This window comes from Halyomorpha halys, unplaced genomic scaffold (genome assembly GCF_000696795.3).
Source record: "Halyomorpha halys isolate HHAL.00 unplaced genomic scaffold, Hhal_1.1 Scaffold115.1, whole genome shotgun sequence".
NCBI lineage: Eukaryota > Metazoa > Arthropoda > Insecta > Hemiptera > Pentatomidae > Halyomorpha > Halyomorpha halys.
The window spans coordinates 21,583-40,691 of record NW_027106332.1 but is presented as its reverse complement, the minus strand read 5'-3'; the positions used below and the strand labels follow the sequence as shown (position 1 = coordinate 40,691).

Below are 19,109 nucleotides of genomic sequence, written 5' to 3'. Positions count from 1 at the left end.
TATATATATATATATATATATATATATATATGCTAGAAGACACAATACATCAGCTGGTTTTGAGGTTAGCTTCTGTTGCTATGCTATTGACAAAACTGTCGTCAAGGAAAAGTAGTTGCTTGTATCCAAGACCATCCTAGTATAGAGGACACACGTCATAAAATCTAGCTGAATTTAAACAGGTTGTTCATTTATTAATATTTGATTCTTAATAGAAATTTATACGTACTTTCTTATTTAAATTAATGATTAATGTTTTGATGAGCTTAATATTGTTAATATTAAAAAATAATAATAATAAGTTTGTTGTTCATATTCAAATGTTTATGAAGTCTAATTTTTTAGATAAATGTGAAATTTTTAAAGCTGGTTCAATTTTAAGTTCTTAATTTAGTGTTAGTATAGTTATTCCTGCTATAAGTTTGTTAAAAGAAGCATTTATTCCAATTATTAAAATAAAAATTGTTTCATTAAAGTAAGTAGCTATCCGACTAAATCGATCACATATTGCTTATTGCCATATATATATATATGTATATATATATATTGGAATTGAGTTGTCTAAAGGTATTTCTACTAAAAGTAACACAAATACAAATTATTATTATGACAGTTTAAAATAATAAAAAAATTACTATATTATTTAAAAGCTTTAAGTATGGAAATTCGTACCTCTGGTGAAACAACGCCACATGTGCAAATTTGTTAAATTTTATTATTGTTTTTTTTTTAATTCATCCAGATGTATTAAATAAGCGGTATTTCACAGTAGTATTAAAATTTATTACGTTTCATAAATTCTTTAAGGTATACATATATGTTTTGTTGACTCCCATCTTGTTGTCTGTTCACATATAGAGCTATCTTAGGGTGGGGGAGGGTATATGAAAGGCGTTGATTCATCAAAGGGTAGAATGTTTGAAGAAACACGGGCCTTGTATTTATTTTCAACAATTTTAATTTCTAATTTTTAGCTTTTCTAAAACAAACTGAAGCTGCGCCAGGACAAAGGGATCTTTGGCTTATCATTGGTGCGAGTGCTACAGCGATCATCCTAATTTTAGTTCTCATAATAGTTCTTTTGTTATTCATTGGGAAAAAGAAACGGAAGAGGAGCGGAACTAGGAGTAGGACTAGCTTCTTGCAAAAGGAGAAAACCACTGGTAGAGAAAACATGGGCTTCCAAGATGATGTTGATTCCACCAAGGTAATTAAATAACATATTGGGAAAAGAACTTATTATAAAACGGTTTTGTCATTTGAAGTAAGGAATGAATAATATTTAGAAATCCTTTTTTTGCTGTTTTTAATACACTATACTGGGTATTCATGAACGTTAGAATTTACGGGGTTTCTACTTCAATGTCAATGACTGAGTATAATTTAATATAAAATTTCAAATATCCAGGAACAAATTTTAATGTACATCCTTTTCCATTAAGGAGGAGGATACTAACAGTGGTACAATGGACGAAGGATCAGCCAGAAAAGGAGTTACAACCCCTGGGAGGCAACCGGTCCCATCCCCAAGACCGAGACCTCGCAGCTACAAGCCTTCGACCCCCAACTCATACCTTTCTATGCCTTCAATCAAAGCATTCCCAAGGTAAACCCAAAAAGATTTACTTTAAAAGTTTTCAAAGCTTTTAAAAATTCATAAAAGTTTTAGCAATCAACTATTTATTTTCCATTTAATGATATATCTTCAATATTCAAACCCATTTAAAACATTTTTATTCAGGTTTTGTTTAGATATTAAATATTGTATTAACGATATATATCCTCTTATAAAATTTTTTTAATAAGAACAAGTATTAAAATACATTTATTTTTCGAATAATATTAAGGATTACTTTTTTCCTATCTAGGTCATTAAATTTCCTTCTTACTTCAATTCTTCATTTAATGAAATAACGTCACACTATTATACTTTTCAAAAACTAAATTATATTCCAATACTAACAAATAAAATATAAATAGTATTTGAGAAATATGAACATAGTAATTTCAAATTAGGAATGTAAATTAACAATAAATTGGACAAATATATAACAAACACAAAGGACAAGATAAAAAATATATATAGTACATAAAATAAAATGCAGACAATGTAACAACAAATATTACGGTGGAGAAACATCACAAAAAATGGAACATAAAATCAAACCACATAGAATGAATACAGAAAATCCCCAAAAAACAAAACAGCTTTAGCCAAACATGATATAATGTTTAATAATAATAAACGTGAAAAACGCGATTTTTATTTTGAAAAAATAAATAAATAATAGACAAAGCAAAGAACAACAGAAAAAGAAAAAAATAATTAAGTTAAATTTTGTAAAAGTCCTCTTGGATAACTACCGTTCACAGATATTTTTGAATCAGTTCAAAATTTGAAAGTCAGGTGTCTACTGCTGTTAAATTAAAAATTTTGAAAAAGCCCTGGCTACAGTTAAATTTTGTAAAAGTCCTTAGCTACCGTTCACAGATATTCTTGAAACTATTCAAAATTTGAAATTGAAAGTCAGATTTTATTGCCATAATTGATTGTGTACGGTTGCCTTAGCAAAACGCGTCAAAGCGCACTATATATTGACTGATGTATTTGGAATACTTCGGCAGTTAAAGTCTCTTGTTGCTGAAGATATCTTGAAAATAACATTAAATATTATTGATGCAATTTACTAATGTTGTTTTTCTATTAATAATAAAAAACGAGAGACTCATGAAATGAAAATTCATAAAGTTATTATAGAGAATTTATAAACGTCATGTTTTCCAAAAGTAGAAATAGTCTTCGGAATTCACGTATCTTTAATGATTAGATGCTTGCAACAGTTCTATAACCTTTCACTGTAGTAGCGAAAGGCTCAATTACATCGTCAGAGTTATGGAAGGAGTTGGAATCATTCAGTCTAGTCGCGCAAGCTCACTGTGAAAAACACGTATTCTGGTAAGAAAATATTCCCTTACTTCTAAACTTTCGAAGATATTGATTTTGGTCTAGATGTAATCTATAATAGTTGTATTAGCTTAAAAAGTTCGCATTATGGACGGAGCGAAAGGTTTTGTTTCATGGAAAATATGGGTCTTGAAAGAGAAGGATACATTACTTGAAAAATGGGCTACTCCGGTGATTCTAATATTTGCAAGAAGCCATCATTTGATCACAGTCCATGGGCAAATAATCCTTCAGGCCTCCTTTCACTGAATATTTATCGTGTCAAATTTTTAAAAAAATATTAATATAAATAATTTACACTAGGGGATGAACACTTCTCATATATTAGCTGAAGATTGATAGAAGTTTCACACCTCTATAAAATCCGCAGTTTTAGAGATCTGGGGATTGAAATTTGCTGGACATAACCTCTGAAATTTCTTTTGAGCTTATGTACAACTTCCTTTTCCAGTACTTCTTAATTTTTTTTTTTTATGATCTTTATTGGAATTTACAACTGTACATAATTATGCATTTAGTAAATTTGATATATGTTATTATGGAGTGATACAGGCGTGTAGAGAAACTACCCATTCGTAGCACTCCAACTTCTTAAATTCAATATTAATTTATCTTTGATCTACCACATCGAAGTAAATAATGTTTTTTTTATATTTAAGCCAATATCTATAGCCTGTAAGAATTATATATATATATATATACATGATACATGACAAAATATATTTTGGAATATACCCATGTTTTAGTTTTTAGATAATAATTCAAATCTATCTGTATTCATCACTTGATTATACCGAACTCCATCATTATCTTTACTCAGTTTAACTGGACAGAAGCTTTACATATGCATAATATAAGTAATTATATTATTAAGAGGAGTCAAAATATTTCAGAATAAAATCAATTTTTAATTTCGTTCTATCATTAAATATTAATGTGATTAAGGATGAAGTGTTAGCGAAAATGTTATGATTAATATACAATCACATTTTAAAATTAAATTATTTTAATCATTTAAAGAGGTGCTGCCAAACCAGGGCCGTTAGAAGATGTTCTTGAAAGCACTGTTTCCAGAAGTGGTGCCTTATCGCGACACAGCAGCGAATCTGCAGACCCTGGAGTTGTTGGACCACTGGTCTGGGATCTACATTGCCATAGGTTAAATAAAAAAGGTATAGCTTACTAAAACGTAAATTTAGATAGTATGTTTAAGCTGAGAGAAGGAATTATTAACTAATATAAAGAACTACTTACTTTAGTAATAAGTGGTGAAAGCATGGGGGAGGTAAGCGACCCCTGTGTCTGACACATAGCTCCTGGTCCTCCAGGTTGCAGGTTGGGTGTAGGGCTCATAACTATATCCCGTAAAAAGGACCTTATTACGAATCCTGTAACGAGCATCAGATGATCACTCTCTTAACATGGTTTCGACCCCGGCTTTGTATAAAGGACTGCATATAGGATCATGTAATGTTCGGAGCTTATACAGTCCAGTGCCACCCAAACGGTAGTGACTGAAGTAAAACGGTACAGAAGAGCCTCAACACTTGGAGGAGAAGCACTAACACTGAACTCCTTACAGGGACTGGTCAGTCAATATCTCATGATATGAGGACAAGGAGGTTAAGACAGGCGGAATATGTGGCTTGAAGCAATCTATCAGGACGCCTCAACACAACAATGAATGCCAGTAAGTATACAGATATGCCATCCAAAGGATACAAGAAGATATAAATAGCATCAACGCATAGGCGTTAGACAACGACTTGATATTGAATGCTGGAAAAACTAAGGCCATTCTTATTGGTTACAAGCACCTCATTTATTCCCTCCCTTACTATCCCATACTTTTCTTTAACAACCAATCAATTCACTTCTACCCCATAATAAAAAACCTTGGAGTCACCTTTGACCAACACCTCTCTAGGAATAATTATAGACTCAATCCATCCGCAAATTCATATCTGTACTTGAAAAATTCGTACAGTTCTGTGATTCCATTCCTCAGAATACCCGTCAGCTTCTTTTTTCCCCCACTTCGACTACGGTTCTTTGGTCTACGAAGGGCTATCTGCAGGTCTAGAGTTGATATTGAAGAGACTCATGAATTACTCTGCTAGATTTATCTTTGGGTTTCCCAGGCGCTCTCATGTCTCCCGATATTATACCGAGTTGAAGTTGCTCTATCCAACCTCCTGAAGGCAATACTTCCTTGGTGTTTTCTTGTTCCAAGTTTTCAAAATTAAAAACCGACCTATATTCTTGATCTCCTCATTCTACGATCATCCATCCATTCATTAAACACCAGATCCAAACCAATCGATATATATATCCCCTACCATAGAACCACCTCCTTGAGCAAATCCTTCGTCACACGTACAACCTCCTTCTGGGATTTTCTTCCTATCTCCATTTGTCAATCCTCATCCATCCTTTCCTTTAAACACACATTTCTTCGCCTACTACATAACCAAACCTCCGTATCATTGTGAGCTATGTATTCAGTTATTATTGTAAATTATAATTTAACCATAGGTTTTCATGTTATTTCAACATGCACACTGAAATTTTTAAATGTCTGCCAGACAATTACCCTAAATTTGTGAACAATGTATTTATACTTAGGGGACATTTGTCCCAAAATAAAATTACTTTTGATTTCATAGTTTGTGAGCCACTGATAGCTTTATTTTTTACAGTTGGTGGAGCTACCTTTCTTAATAAATAATGACAATAGTGATGAACTAGAAATCCCTAGGAATTATCTTTGTGTCTAGGGCTTTGCCTTTTCTTTCTGCTGCTTTACCTATTTTAACATTATAGATGGTATATACTACCTCGTCTTTCATAATGACTTCGCTTTTTGTAAGATTATTTTCCACAGAATGTTCTTCGTGGTTATACCATATTTTCCTACTAAGAAACATTGCAGAGCCATACCTTCTGACAGACAAAAACATGTGTATGTCATTAAACAGCGTAACCTTAAAATAGCGCATGACTCTTTTCGCAGAGTCAACCTGTTTTTGGCGTCCAAGGTACGTTCTCGAGCCCACATATATTTTCATCGTGGATAATTTTCTGTAATCAGGAAACAGAAATCATTTCTATTACTCGTAAATAATAGATTAATAACCGGATAAACTTTTCAATTTGAAAAAAAACTTACCGTAGCCGGAAGCACCTTATTCTAACTATGCGGGATGGTCAAGTTTTCATTTCGTTGGACCTTCATAAAATAAAATTCGACCCCCCAGGCTGGATTTGAACTGGCACCGTTACAGTTCCGAGGTTGCAAAGACTTATGCCTTAACTCTCTCAGCTACAGACGGCCCTACAATCAGACAATTGTAACGATGAGAAATTAAAGGAATAGTGTTTTATATCATTATGGTAAAAAATATTAACAAAATTAAATTTCCATCATACTGCAGGTGCAAGAAGTGTCTAGGGTAAGGGTATCTACCCTACCTATTTTTGTATTATTCTATTATCAACTTGACTAAAAGCTATGTAATCTATTTAATATTTTAATAATTTATTGTTACTTTGAATTAACAGTAATAGTTTGAACTTTCAATTTGATATTAGTTCTGTACATCTATTCCAACTATTCTTATATTTTATTTTGTTAGTTACCATGGAATAACAAGGAATCAACTTCTTATTTCCAAAATTCATCTTAAGTGATTTTACCAAAGTACTAAAGAAATAATCATATAAAATATTATTGTCAAAGATATAATAACATGCAGACTACTGACATTTACTTAACAAGTTTAATAAAGATAATGGTGTAGATATTACAACAAATAAAATATATATAATGTACACTAATATCCTGATAGCTATAATTAAAAAATCATAAGGTATTAAAGATTTATTAAAAACTATACTAAAAAAAAATCTTTGACAGGAGAAAATGAAGAGAGTCCAAATGCTGATTTAAGTGTAGGAAGAATGAGAAGAAGGTTTCATGAGTTACTAGATGATGCCTTTAGTCTTTTTGGAAGTGGAAGTGCATCACCTGATGAAGGAGAAACCAGTAATACAACTAACTATGGCAGAGCAAAATCTGCTGTTGTTTTGTAAGTATGCAAATGCAGAGAATCCAACTTAGAACTACATTCTTTATCTTCCCCTCTCCCTTACCAGGTTTGTAACCAGAAACCAAAAATAATATCTCAATCATTGATGTGAATCTGTCATTTTTATTCTCAAACATGTTTAGGTAACCTATCCTACCAGCATTACTCATATTTGTACTTTTCCAATGAGAATTTTCTCCTCCTGATATCTTCCACATTTTAACGTTTCAATTCTATTTTTATCACGTTTATTACTTTTAGTGTAAGTCATGGTCACCTCATGCTCCAAGCTTTAATACCATCATCAAAATATTGTTTTAGGAGAGTTTCTTTATCAACAACATTTCTTCCTTTAATTAAATTTTTTACAGAAAAATCTGCACATCATTTCAATACCTTTTCTTTAATGATGAATTATATTCAACACTGTATATACTCAATATTTCTCACTTGATTTTCATTTTTCTCACACAAACCCTCCAAGCCAGGAGCCCATGTGGAAAAAGTCTACTTAATAACATGAAGCTGAGCACATCTATAAATCTTCATAATACTAAGTTCTACAAGAATAGATTATAGGTGAATCATGTAATCCAGTAGTCAGCAACAATCCACTGACGTCAAATGATCCAACATTGGTGTCATTATGGAAAAGCTCAAGATTTTTTTGAGAACCTAAAAGTTAGCTTAATATTTATTATGCAATCATCATACACATATTTTGTAGATATAACTTACTGGACTCACTATTAATCAGAACATTTTAGTCAGACCTATGTATGTTTGTAGTTATATAATTAATTATCTCTGACAGATTTATAAAAACAAATTTGATGATAATCATTTTTATGATCTTTTTTATAATTGTGATTTCAATTTTTTTTTAACACCTGTAGTACTGGCATACATATTCTAACTATAGTCTATTCTTGCAGAATTTTGTAAAAAAACAAATTCACAAACAATTATGAGTGTAAGTGTGACAATGAAAATAAAACACTTACAGGAGTGTAAACTACAATTTTTTGACATTTCAAGAACTTTTTAACAAAAATACCTATTATAAGAAGAAAATCTTTCAATGTGAAAAACATTTTATAAAAAAAATTAGTTAGTTAATCAATGCATTTTCTTTTATCTCACATTTGTCAATTTTAAACTATAAATTAAATCAGGAAAAAAAATTAAATGAATAAATATTGGCATACAGACACCTTATGTATATAATATGAGAAATGTAGTTCAAGCATTAAATTTTATGCAACAAAAATCAAAGTTTAGCCTAAAAAGAGTCAAACATGCAATATTGTGCAGAAATAATTCAAAACGTCCAAAATTTTGGAAAAAAACAAAACAATTATGTGCAAAATAAAATTATTTTTATTTGAATGTCTTTCCCATGATTAGAATTTCTGTCGAGTTTTGGTGGAATTCAAAGCTAGGAAACAAAAGAAGCAATTGCATGAAAATTTCGTCTCTAGATATTACTAACCAAAACCCAAATTGAGAAGGAATGCCAGGTGATCCACCATTTTGCAACTTCATAAAATAAAATAACTGTGTCATTAAAAATATATACTATAAATAATTAAGATGTTGTGTATTTAAATGCAGTTATTTGCCAATTAATAAATTATTCAACAATGTGAAAATCAATCTTAATAACATTGATCTGAATATTTTTTATTTACATTTCAGGCCAGTTGATCCTTTAACATCAGATCAAATTTTACGACCCAAAACAACCGATGCTTGTCGCCCTTCAACAGCAGGTGTATCTCGGATGCCTCGAGGGGCATGGGGAGCTACTCCACCATCTTCACCTCCAAAATCAGCACCATTGAGACCTCTCAGTGCTGGCCCCTTCCATACTCCAACACTTGAACCAGCTTGGATATTAACTGATGCAGCTTTGAAGTCAACAGATCCCGCTGTTCCTCTAATAAAAGCCATTAAAAGTGAACTAGACAAATTTCCCTATGCAATGCCTGGTTCTTACCAGACTTAAAATGTGCCAATTAAAAAATAAGACAGTTATTCAATGTTAAGATAATATTGTTGTTAGATTTTTTTTTTTGTTACTATGATAGTAAGTACCTTCAAGCAACGATAAAATCAACAAACTATATTGATATTTGTTATATGAAGCATTTTGCTGTATTTTACAATTTTGTAAGTATACTGGACTATATTTTAGTAATTAGAAACTTGATAATGTAAAATCAAAGAAAAGATTAAACATAAAACATTGATTGGATAATTTAACCAATGGGTCTCTTAAGAGTGCATTTATACAAATATTTGTATTATATTACAATATTAAACGTTTAAAAATATTAATTATCATTAAAACCTATTTTAAAGAAAAATAATATTAATTTTTACTAGGGCTTCAAACAATTTATTTGTTTTATTAAGGAATAAATAAAGGTTTTAATCTTTCATTTGTTGTTTTATAAATGTTAGTTTTTAAAATATTTTCATTTAAATTCATAGTAAAGTTTTTACAAAATCAAATTTAGCGCTGATATATTACAAATAAAATTACTTTAACATGAAAAATGAATTACTGACTGTCCATAGTAAATAATGGCTCCATTAACTAGTTAGCTTAAATTATTTTAAAAAAAGAATTATAATCTGTATCGCTACATTCCATGGAGGGTCAGGGGTACAGTACATTGTAAGAAAGTACTATTTCTTGAACAAAGGTTATGCAAGGAGGTGATTTTTTTCATGATCACAATCTACTGCCAAAATTTTCCCCAACTAAGGGTACCCACTTTATAGAGGCTGATTGGACTCCAGAGGGCTCTCAAACCCTAAGAATTGACTCACTAAGAATGAACACGAAGCATTGGCTACAGTAAAAGAATAAATAATTATCTGCCACAGCCAGATTGAAAACAGGGTCCTTGGAGTTGGTAGCACAGTGCCTTACTCACTGAGCCACCCCACCTCCCAGAAAACATTTCATATATTAATAAAAAAATTAGATTAAATTGCAACCATTAGCCTGCAAATATTTTCTATAAAATCAATATTACATGTTAATAATTTTTAATGGCATAAGCCAGGTAATTTGGATTATAGATGACATCACTGGAAACACTATAAAATGTGTGATGGCTTGATTTAATTCTTACATTCCTGAGGAGTTCTTTACCTCTAAATATTATTGTGAACTTTAGCAGTCAATATGCAAACAAATTTCATAAGTCACTTAATTGAAAAATAACTAGGTATTCACGTTCTTATACATCAACACATGTTGGTTGAGAAAAATTTACAATTAAATAGATAACATGTGAAATTTTTAAAATGAAGTTGTCATGAAATTTTACACATTAAAACACTACATACCATGACACTATTTTTATTATTTATTTATTGTTTTATTCCTCTAATAGGAACACAAATTGTCTCTGTGCTCCAATGCATAAGTTTCTGCTCTTTCTATTTTATAATCATGCATCAAATCCTTTGTTTCTCATTGATATAAGTGTCCCCAAGGTGACCAATGTGACTTGCAACTAGTATAACCAATATTATTATAAATTTTAATTGATTGATTGATAGCTCACAGTTTTTAAATGTCTTCTAAAACAGCTGTCAGTAATCATTGCCTGATTAAAACATAAGGAGGAGTGAAAATAGGTGTCCCCAAGTATTGGTCTCATTAAGTTGGCATTCACTGTCTGTTCGCATTCTATACAAGAGTGTGGAAAAAATGTAAGGAGGAAAATTCCATAATGGGTAGCTCTGGTAGTTATATTTTCATTCGATTACATTTTACAATGCAGTTTCATTTGGAATTATCATACATGTTGCATCAAGTAATAAAAACATGGCTTTATTGTTCCTCATTCATCTGGCTCTCCACAGCTTAACAAGAGCAACTATTTTACTTAGTTTTTAACTTTTTACACTAGTATACAACCTTCAAAAATCTTAAATACCGTTGTGAAGTATTTAGGAAGAATAGAGGGTCTCTATTCCATAAGATGTGATAAGATTGCTAAAAATGGATATCAACTTGGTTTCACTTCCAAACATTTTTTTACCCCACCTTGATACAAATTGTTTCAATATTGTACTAATATTGGAACATATTGAGGTTATTATATAAAAATTATTCAATTTTTTTTTTAATTTGGAAGGTTAATACTATTTCATACATCTTCATTGTGAAAAATCCTTCCCTCCTTCAAGTATTCCAACACTCATCTGTTTCATGGTTTCCCTCATCTTCAGGATATTACATCTTATCAGTGGTAGTTTAGTTTTAATTATACCAGTAAAATAATTCAACATAATTCATTAATTTATAATGTATACAACCTTTTTATTTTCATTTTCACTATCCTAATAGTGATAGTGATCCTGATAGTGAAAATGAAAATAAATAGGTAGTATAAATTATAAATGAGTGAATTATGACAAAGTATAATTTTGTACTATTCATAAGAATTATAAAGCTCCAGCACCATAAATAAAGCTTAGGGCTAATCATTAGAAATGTATGGTTTAGATTTAGACACAGATTGCTTCTTACAAAAACAATATGTTGTATGTTCTAGAGTAGGCAAACCAGACAATCTTTATTTATACACAGCCAATGGAACAAAAAAAATATTTTGTACATTCACAAGTATCATAAAATTAAACTGATTATGATTATATATATATTATGTTTTCTTATTTCCATGATTGTTATGTTAGTCTAGAAGTTATGACTATTGTCATAACAACCATGGAATCATGAAAACAAAAAGATTTCTAATTACTAATTTCATCCATTAAAAAAATATAAAAAGTAAAATTGTTGGATAAACAATAAAAACCATAACACAATTTGCAATTGTGATTCACTTTAGAAAATTTTTTTATGGAAACAAAGCTATAAGATAGGGAAAAACAGGACAAAATAAATACTAAGTTCTCCCGTTATTGTAGGTAACTGGTGTCCCTTTCCCTATTTTCCTAATTATTGACATTTCATCCTAAAACAACCTGTATGTATACATATATGTATTGACAGATAGTTGCATTACTCATAGGGTCTAACTTTACTAAAATATTAGTAAAATCATATTTAATAAACTAATAAATGAAAATAAAAAACAGCATATAATAACTAAATACATAGATGACATGTTTGTAATAATTATGTTCATTGCAAAGAACTGTTATATAATTTTAATGCACTCCATAAAAATTAAATTTAAAAAAATGTACAAAATAATTGCCTTTGTTCCCTAGGCATGATAATTGCAGAGAAAAATAATGATTTAAAAAAGACTAAAACAAGAAACCAGGAATAGAATACTTCAGGTTAATCCACCTCCCTAACATAAATATATAATATTGTTATTGTTTTATCCCATTAATGAACCCTTACCTTTTTTTTTTTCCGGCCAAGACTCCCATTGGAGTCCTATACTGCCTAACCATGGTTGGGGGTCAAAGTTCTTCATTTTGTGGGACCGCCACTCAATGTAAAAAGTCAACGTCCCAGGCCGGATTCGAACTGGATTTTCTATTTTTTTCAATTGATTCTCATAGACAAACTTGAGCATAGCGTCAATTATCACACAAATGTATGATCCTACAAAATATTGGGCTCCTGTTTTTTTACAGTAAAGCCAATACACCAATGCTACTGGAGTCTCAAACTCATTGGGATCCCCCAAATTCCTTTTACTTTTGCTGAGAATAGGAAGCTTTTCATTAGAATCAGGACTCTGCAATTAAATTAACTTTGGTTACCAAGATATTTTCTAATAAGAAATATAATAAAAACTCTTTTTCAAAGTTTTACATCTATTTACTAGAATAACCAACATTATTCAGGTGATGGAACTACATTTATTACTCCAAACATGAGGTTGGACCCATTGAAACTTTTATCAATCCATAGGCGTGAGCTTTATGTGACAATATTGTTGCTTTATACATGAATTTCATCTAACATAGCTGTTTAAAATCTGTACAAAAGATATTTTAATTCCAAAATAGAGTTGTAATGATATATCCAATTCACAAGAAAGGAAACTAGTTGAGGTATTATAAACATCAACATAGATCTCTGCTTTCAAGTTGACTCTTATCAATGTGGATTAGTAAGAAGTAGAAGAAAAGCAGGCTAAATTTTTAATCAAGGCATAATTTTAGAAAGATGTAGATTATACCAAACAATGCTCAATGAAGTTTAAATTGGCCAATGACTTTATTGATAGAAATCAGCTTTGAATAGCAATGGAAGTTAAGAAATGACTTTTTAGATTTACCATATAAAGATGTGTATCATGTGCATTCCAAGAATACATGAAGTCAAGTCAGAAACTTTATATATAAAGAAAAAATTGCCGGGTAGAGAGATTTAGCTTCATTACTTCTTAACCTGGATATAAAAAAAGTTGTAGGAGATTTGTATCAAGATAAACAGTAACCACTATCTTAGACCAAATAGTCGGATCCTTGTATTTGGAGATTATTTTTATATCAAAGGATGCAATATCAATTCTGATATTGGATCATTAAAAGTACTTTACAGTATGGTATCCAATATTATAACCCTTTAGGAGGTGCTAACCCATCTATCTAATGTATTTTTTATGTGCTAAATAAAATAAAATTGTTAAAAACAAACCTTAAACCACCTTTAATACTAAATATTTTAGAATTTGGATTCTATACTAGTATAATATATAATCTACCTTTTTTATTGATATATTCTCTACTATAATTCATATTATGTATTTAATAATTGATCATAGTAATTCTAGCGTAAATTACAATATAATTTCAATCAAAATTAATACCACCCCTCTCATGATTTCTAGAGATTAATGCTGGATCCGTATCCCTTTTCTGCTCTAATAAGCATAAATTTATACAAAAAAGTAATGATAACACAATAGTTTTTATAAATTATTATGGAGGAAACGAGGTATACAGAATGAATAAATTAACTAAAACATTTATTTATACTTAAAAAAACAAATATTTTTTAATACAAATATAATTCAAAAATAACTATTAACAACTATGCTCCAGCAACAAGTTTCTCAGTTTTTGCTTTTAATGATAACAATCTTTCCTGAATATGATTAGTTATAATAAGCCTGGCTGTTTCAGGATTTACTTGATCATATTTCAACTGCTTTACTAGGCTAGAAACCTCAATAGGAGATCCAAAATTAAGAGTCATCATTTTCCCAACCCGAAAGTAATAAGGGCGTTTATTTGGTAAAATATCCTCCATACCAATATGCCATATAGGTATGACAATAGGAGTCACAGGTAGTTCATAAATGATCCTTCCTATTCCCCATTTAAATCGTATAAATTCCTGGTTCATATTAACCCTTCCTTCTGGAAAAATATGCAACCAATCTCCATCTTTCAGCTTTTCTATGCAGAAGTTTACAGCATCCTGAAAGGAAACCATTATATTTTATATTTTACAGAAAAAACAAAATTAAAAGGTAGAGGATAACTGAAGCAAGTATATCCTTTATAATACAAATCATTTACTAAGATACTAAACAAATCAAGAAATACATTGAGTTTTAAAGCTTTCATTACTTAACATTATTAAGTAATAACAGCTTAAAAAAAATTGGTGAAATTACAATATCTCTACTCTGACTATGTATATCACAATATTTCAATTACACAACAGAATTATATATATATTTATACATGAGCATGTATATTACAATGATATTTGGTTATTAATAAATTAAAAAAAGATTTGATCCCAGTAAAATGAGGATAATTTATTGTTAATAAGAAACAAATCATTGTCATTAGTTTGAAACCAGTAAATGAAAGAAAAAACAATATCTGCAGATGTTTCATAAAACAAAATTACTAAATAATTACATATGCAGGATTAGTTGAAAAGGCTATTCACAGTTAAATTGAATAATGATAACATGTTATTTCATTGATAAAAATCCACGCAAGATAGTCTGTCTTTTTTAAAAATAATTATTCAAATTGTGTTCTAATCTGTTATAATGGTTGTATTGATCAGTACAAAACTAAATTCATAAAAAATAATAATTATTTTCTAAACTGCTCCCTTCAAAAAAGTGGTGGTAATCTTATTATTTTTTGAAATTATTTTAACAATCTTTTTTATTCTTTACAAAATAATATATGCCTTAATTGAAACAGGAGTAAAATTAAAATAAATAAAATTTTCCTTAATTTAATATGTAAAAAAAATGTTTAAAACTAGATTCATAAAAAGTAATAATTATTTTCTAAACTGCTCCCTTCAAAAAAGTGGTGGTAATCTTATTATTTTTTGAAATTATTTTAACAATCTTTTTTATTCTTTACAAAATAATATATGCCTTAATTGAAACAGGAGTAAAATTAAAATAAATAAAATTTTCCTTAATTTAATATGTATATATTAAAGAAAATAAACTTTCACTGTTAATAATGATGTATGTTATCAAGAGGAGTGATTCTCCAATTTACAATTCTGCCGAGTTCATCTCAGAGATTTTTTTGATAAAAAAAATTTAGTAATAAACTAAAATATGAATTTATATGTATATATAGTTGACTATGATATAGTATAATAGTTTAAAACTATTTGTTCTTTTTTCGACCGCAACCCTGACCATCTACATATATCTAAAATATGAATTGTTTTGTTTCTGCTCAAGTAACAGGAATCATATTCATGAATGAAAATTTTAAAAATCTTCTAGTAGTAAGAGTGATTTAACTAAAACCATAAATTTATTGGTATCATCTAGGCTGTACAACTAGAAGAACATATTAGAATTCACAGAGACAAAGCAATGATTTCAAGAAAAAAGTAGAGCTATGAGATAGAGAAAATGAATCATTCACTGTTTGATTTTTGTCTTTTAGAAATAGTTTATACAATTACATTTAAAGCATCAAGAAGTATATTAATGTCTAAAATAACATCCATTTCAGGTTGCGTCTTACAATTTTTTTTTTTCATTTTTACTAATACTAAATATCCTCAAATAATCTTAATCTACGTTCATGGAGTATTCAGGACATACAGGGAATTTTTCCTGAAGTTTTCTGTTAGTCTGGCTTCATGTCCCTTTTGCTCTCTTCATTTAAATGCTAACATTTTTATTTTTTATTTATTCTTTATATTGAATATAGCAACTTAATTCCTTTGAAAATTTTTTCCAAAATAAAGGTATGTTTTTTTTACATTCTCACTCATAAACATGAACTTTTAATTTAAAGTTTCCTTATGATATTTTTGTTTTTTTTTAATGTATGCAATAAAATTTAAAAATAGATTTCTTATTATCAGCATAATTTTTAGAATGATTTGAAATGAAAGGTAAATTTATACTTGGAGCTGAGTTATATTCATGTATGTATGGTTGCAAAGTAATAGATAACTTTCATGCTTTAGTACATACAAAAATGTTTATAATCAGGCTTCGTTTTTGGATAGAAATGGTGGCAAACCTAACATATTTCAGATCATACATACTCAAAACTTAATTTAAAACTATTTATTACTAATAATCAAAGTTGCTGGATTTAAGATTTAATAAAGCATTGAGAAAATGGATGATCATCAATTATCTATAAAAAATGGTTTAGCTTCACAAGTGTTTAAAAATTATAGATGTCTCATACATGTAATGGTGGCGAATAATTTATAAACAGGCAATAACAACTTTTAATTACAAGACAACATGCCAAGGCCATTTTTTCGAATAATATTTTCTTCATGTTTGTAAGATTATATTTGGTTATACCATTAAGAAGGTTTCGCTATTTTCGGCACCAAAAACCATTTCTTGAGACATATACATCTATAAATAAAAATTCCTAGAAAAATAGTTTATATATAAAAATTATTCAGAATGGGATAATCACAATTCAGGATAGAATAATAATCTTAAGAACAATATAGAGGGAACACATTAATCAAAATATGTTACATTATAAACTTAATATAATATGAAATTTGTAACAACATAGACTGGAATACCAATTTAAGGTGGTTTTTTTTCCTGAATTTTTAAAAACCAAAAAACCTCCATTTTACTTTTATATCAATGTTTTTATTCCTTGAAATTGAACAGCTTATATAAATATAAAATGTAAAATTAAACACAGATGGAGAAATGAACTTAAAACAAAAATAATCTTTATTGAAATTCATGAAGAATAAGCATGATTCACTGGAATCCAGTACAATTAGGTAATATAAAATTAATGGATAAAACTGAAAATGCTAAACAGCCTCCAAAATCAGGCATATATCAGAACAATACCGGATCACTTGTAATTTAATAATAAAAAAAATTTCAAAGACAAAAGCTGTGTGTTGTGCATAATACTAGAGATTATTTTTCATTGACACTAATTTATGTGATTAATCAAAAGGTTGAATGGATGATAAATAAAAGATTAAAACCACAATCTTGAATCTGTTTAAGAGAAAAGTTTGTATTAAAAAACAAAAATAAGTTGAACTTATTATCAAATATATTTAAGTTATTTATAACATAATCAAAATAGATATATTTTATTTAAGTTATTTATAACATAAACACTATCTTCAAAGATTTTTGGAACAGCTCAGTTATTCCTTTCTTGCTTCTTCTTTTTCTTATCAAATTACTCATGAGTTTTTGAACCAAATAGATAAATATTTTTCAGACTAAATGAAATTTCATGAATAAAAGTAGTTATCTTATAATGAAATATATTCATAACATTCATCAGGACTTCACGGGTAAAATAAAATGTTAAATAAATTCTGTACATCATGAGTTTTTTTCTTGTCTAGACTGTTAAACCATATTATTTTTTCATCAGTACATTGCAAGTAAAAAATGAATAAAAAATGCCAAGGATAGAATGATAATTATTTTATATCTATCCTATACAAAAGTAACAAAGAAAAATAGAAAATGACTCAGTTAGTAATAACAGTCAATTTTCGATTTAAACATACACAATATGATTAAATATTTTAGCGTAGTAGATAAACTGTTAAGTTAAAGGCTCAATATATAGTAAATCCTTAGAAAAAAAGATGAAGATATGCCCTTAATATTGAAAAATTGTAAATATAATCAACAAATAATAAATAATAATCTTAGATCTAAATGCAAAGAATAATATTAAAAGTAAAACTTCATTATAACACCCTCCTAGGGACCACAGAACAAGAGTAATACAACCAGAAAACACTAGTGCTAGGGATCGCTAGGAATTCATAAAAAAAATTATTAAAATTCATTTATTGTTAAAATAAAAACACTTAAATCTACATTGCAGATGGTACTAGTTTAAAGCATCTTTGGCAATAAATGTATCCAATTGATTACTTTCTTTTAATGTTTCGTCTTAGGAAAATATTTTGAATCATTTGGAACATACTCAAAACTTTTGTCAACTGATTCAGTTGCATTCCCTTCCACTTCTTTAATTTCTATTTCTTTTGAAACTCAATGATCATTAATTATGACAATATATTTTTATTTAAATTAGATTTATCCAACTGTTTAATTAAACAAGGGTGAAATTGGATCTGTACCTGTAAAACTAACAAGTTTCAATTCACGGAAAAATTATATCTAAACAACAATGGAACATTCTTTAGAATTACATTAGTGGAATAAATTAGACTGTTGTTTCCAACCAGTCCAGTATTTAAAATTTTATGTCAGCCTGCCTCATATTTACAAAACAAAACTTTATAAATCTACAAAATATTAAAAAAAAACCCAAAAAACCTAATTTAGTGCATTCTGGGAAATCAGAACATTATAACAAATGAAGTTTCATAGGAAAGCCATCCATTTGGAATGAGGAAAACAACAGGAATGCTATACTTAAGTTTTACTGTATTAAAATGTAAAGGTTCCTTCCGTGAATAGAACCTACTAATGTACCAGTAAAGGTCTAAATTTAGACCAGCAGACCACAACTTCAAAAAAAACTAAAACTGATGGGTAAATCATTTTAGTTATTCAGCTACTTGTAACTTAACCCCTTAACGCAGTTTTTTGAAA

General features: G+C 29.0%; 2 protein-coding genes across 2 annotated transcripts in view; one reads left to right on the top strand and one right to left on the bottom strand.

Annotated features, from left to right (window-relative positions):
• The window catches only part of LOC106677936 (uncharacterized), a 63,055-nt gene extending 53,566 nt beyond the window's left edge, over positions 1-9,489 (top strand). Inside the window, exons 4-8 of the mRNA XM_014416157.3 lie at positions 975-1,207; positions 1,443-1,606; positions 3,986-4,137; positions 6,882-7,053; positions 8,752-9,489. Coding sequence (XP_014271643.1) covers positions 975-1,207; positions 1,443-1,606; positions 3,986-4,137; positions 6,882-7,053; positions 8,752-9,061 — 1,031 coding nt within the window. The 3' untranslated portion in view covers positions 9,062-9,489. The remainder of the gene's footprint in view (positions 1-974; positions 1,208-1,442; positions 1,607-3,985; positions 4,138-6,881; positions 7,054-8,751) is intronic.
• Positions 9,490-14,023: 4,534 nt separating this feature from the next.
• The window catches only part of Taz (tafazzin, phospholipid-lysophospholipid transacylase), a 26,585-nt gene continuing 21,499 nt past the window's right edge, over positions 14,024-19,109 (bottom strand). The window contains exon 4 of the mRNA XM_014416178.1: positions 14,024-14,491. Coding sequence (XP_014271664.1) covers positions 14,102-14,491 — 390 coding nt within the window. The 3' untranslated portion in view covers positions 14,024-14,101. The remainder of the gene's footprint in view (positions 14,492-19,109) is intronic.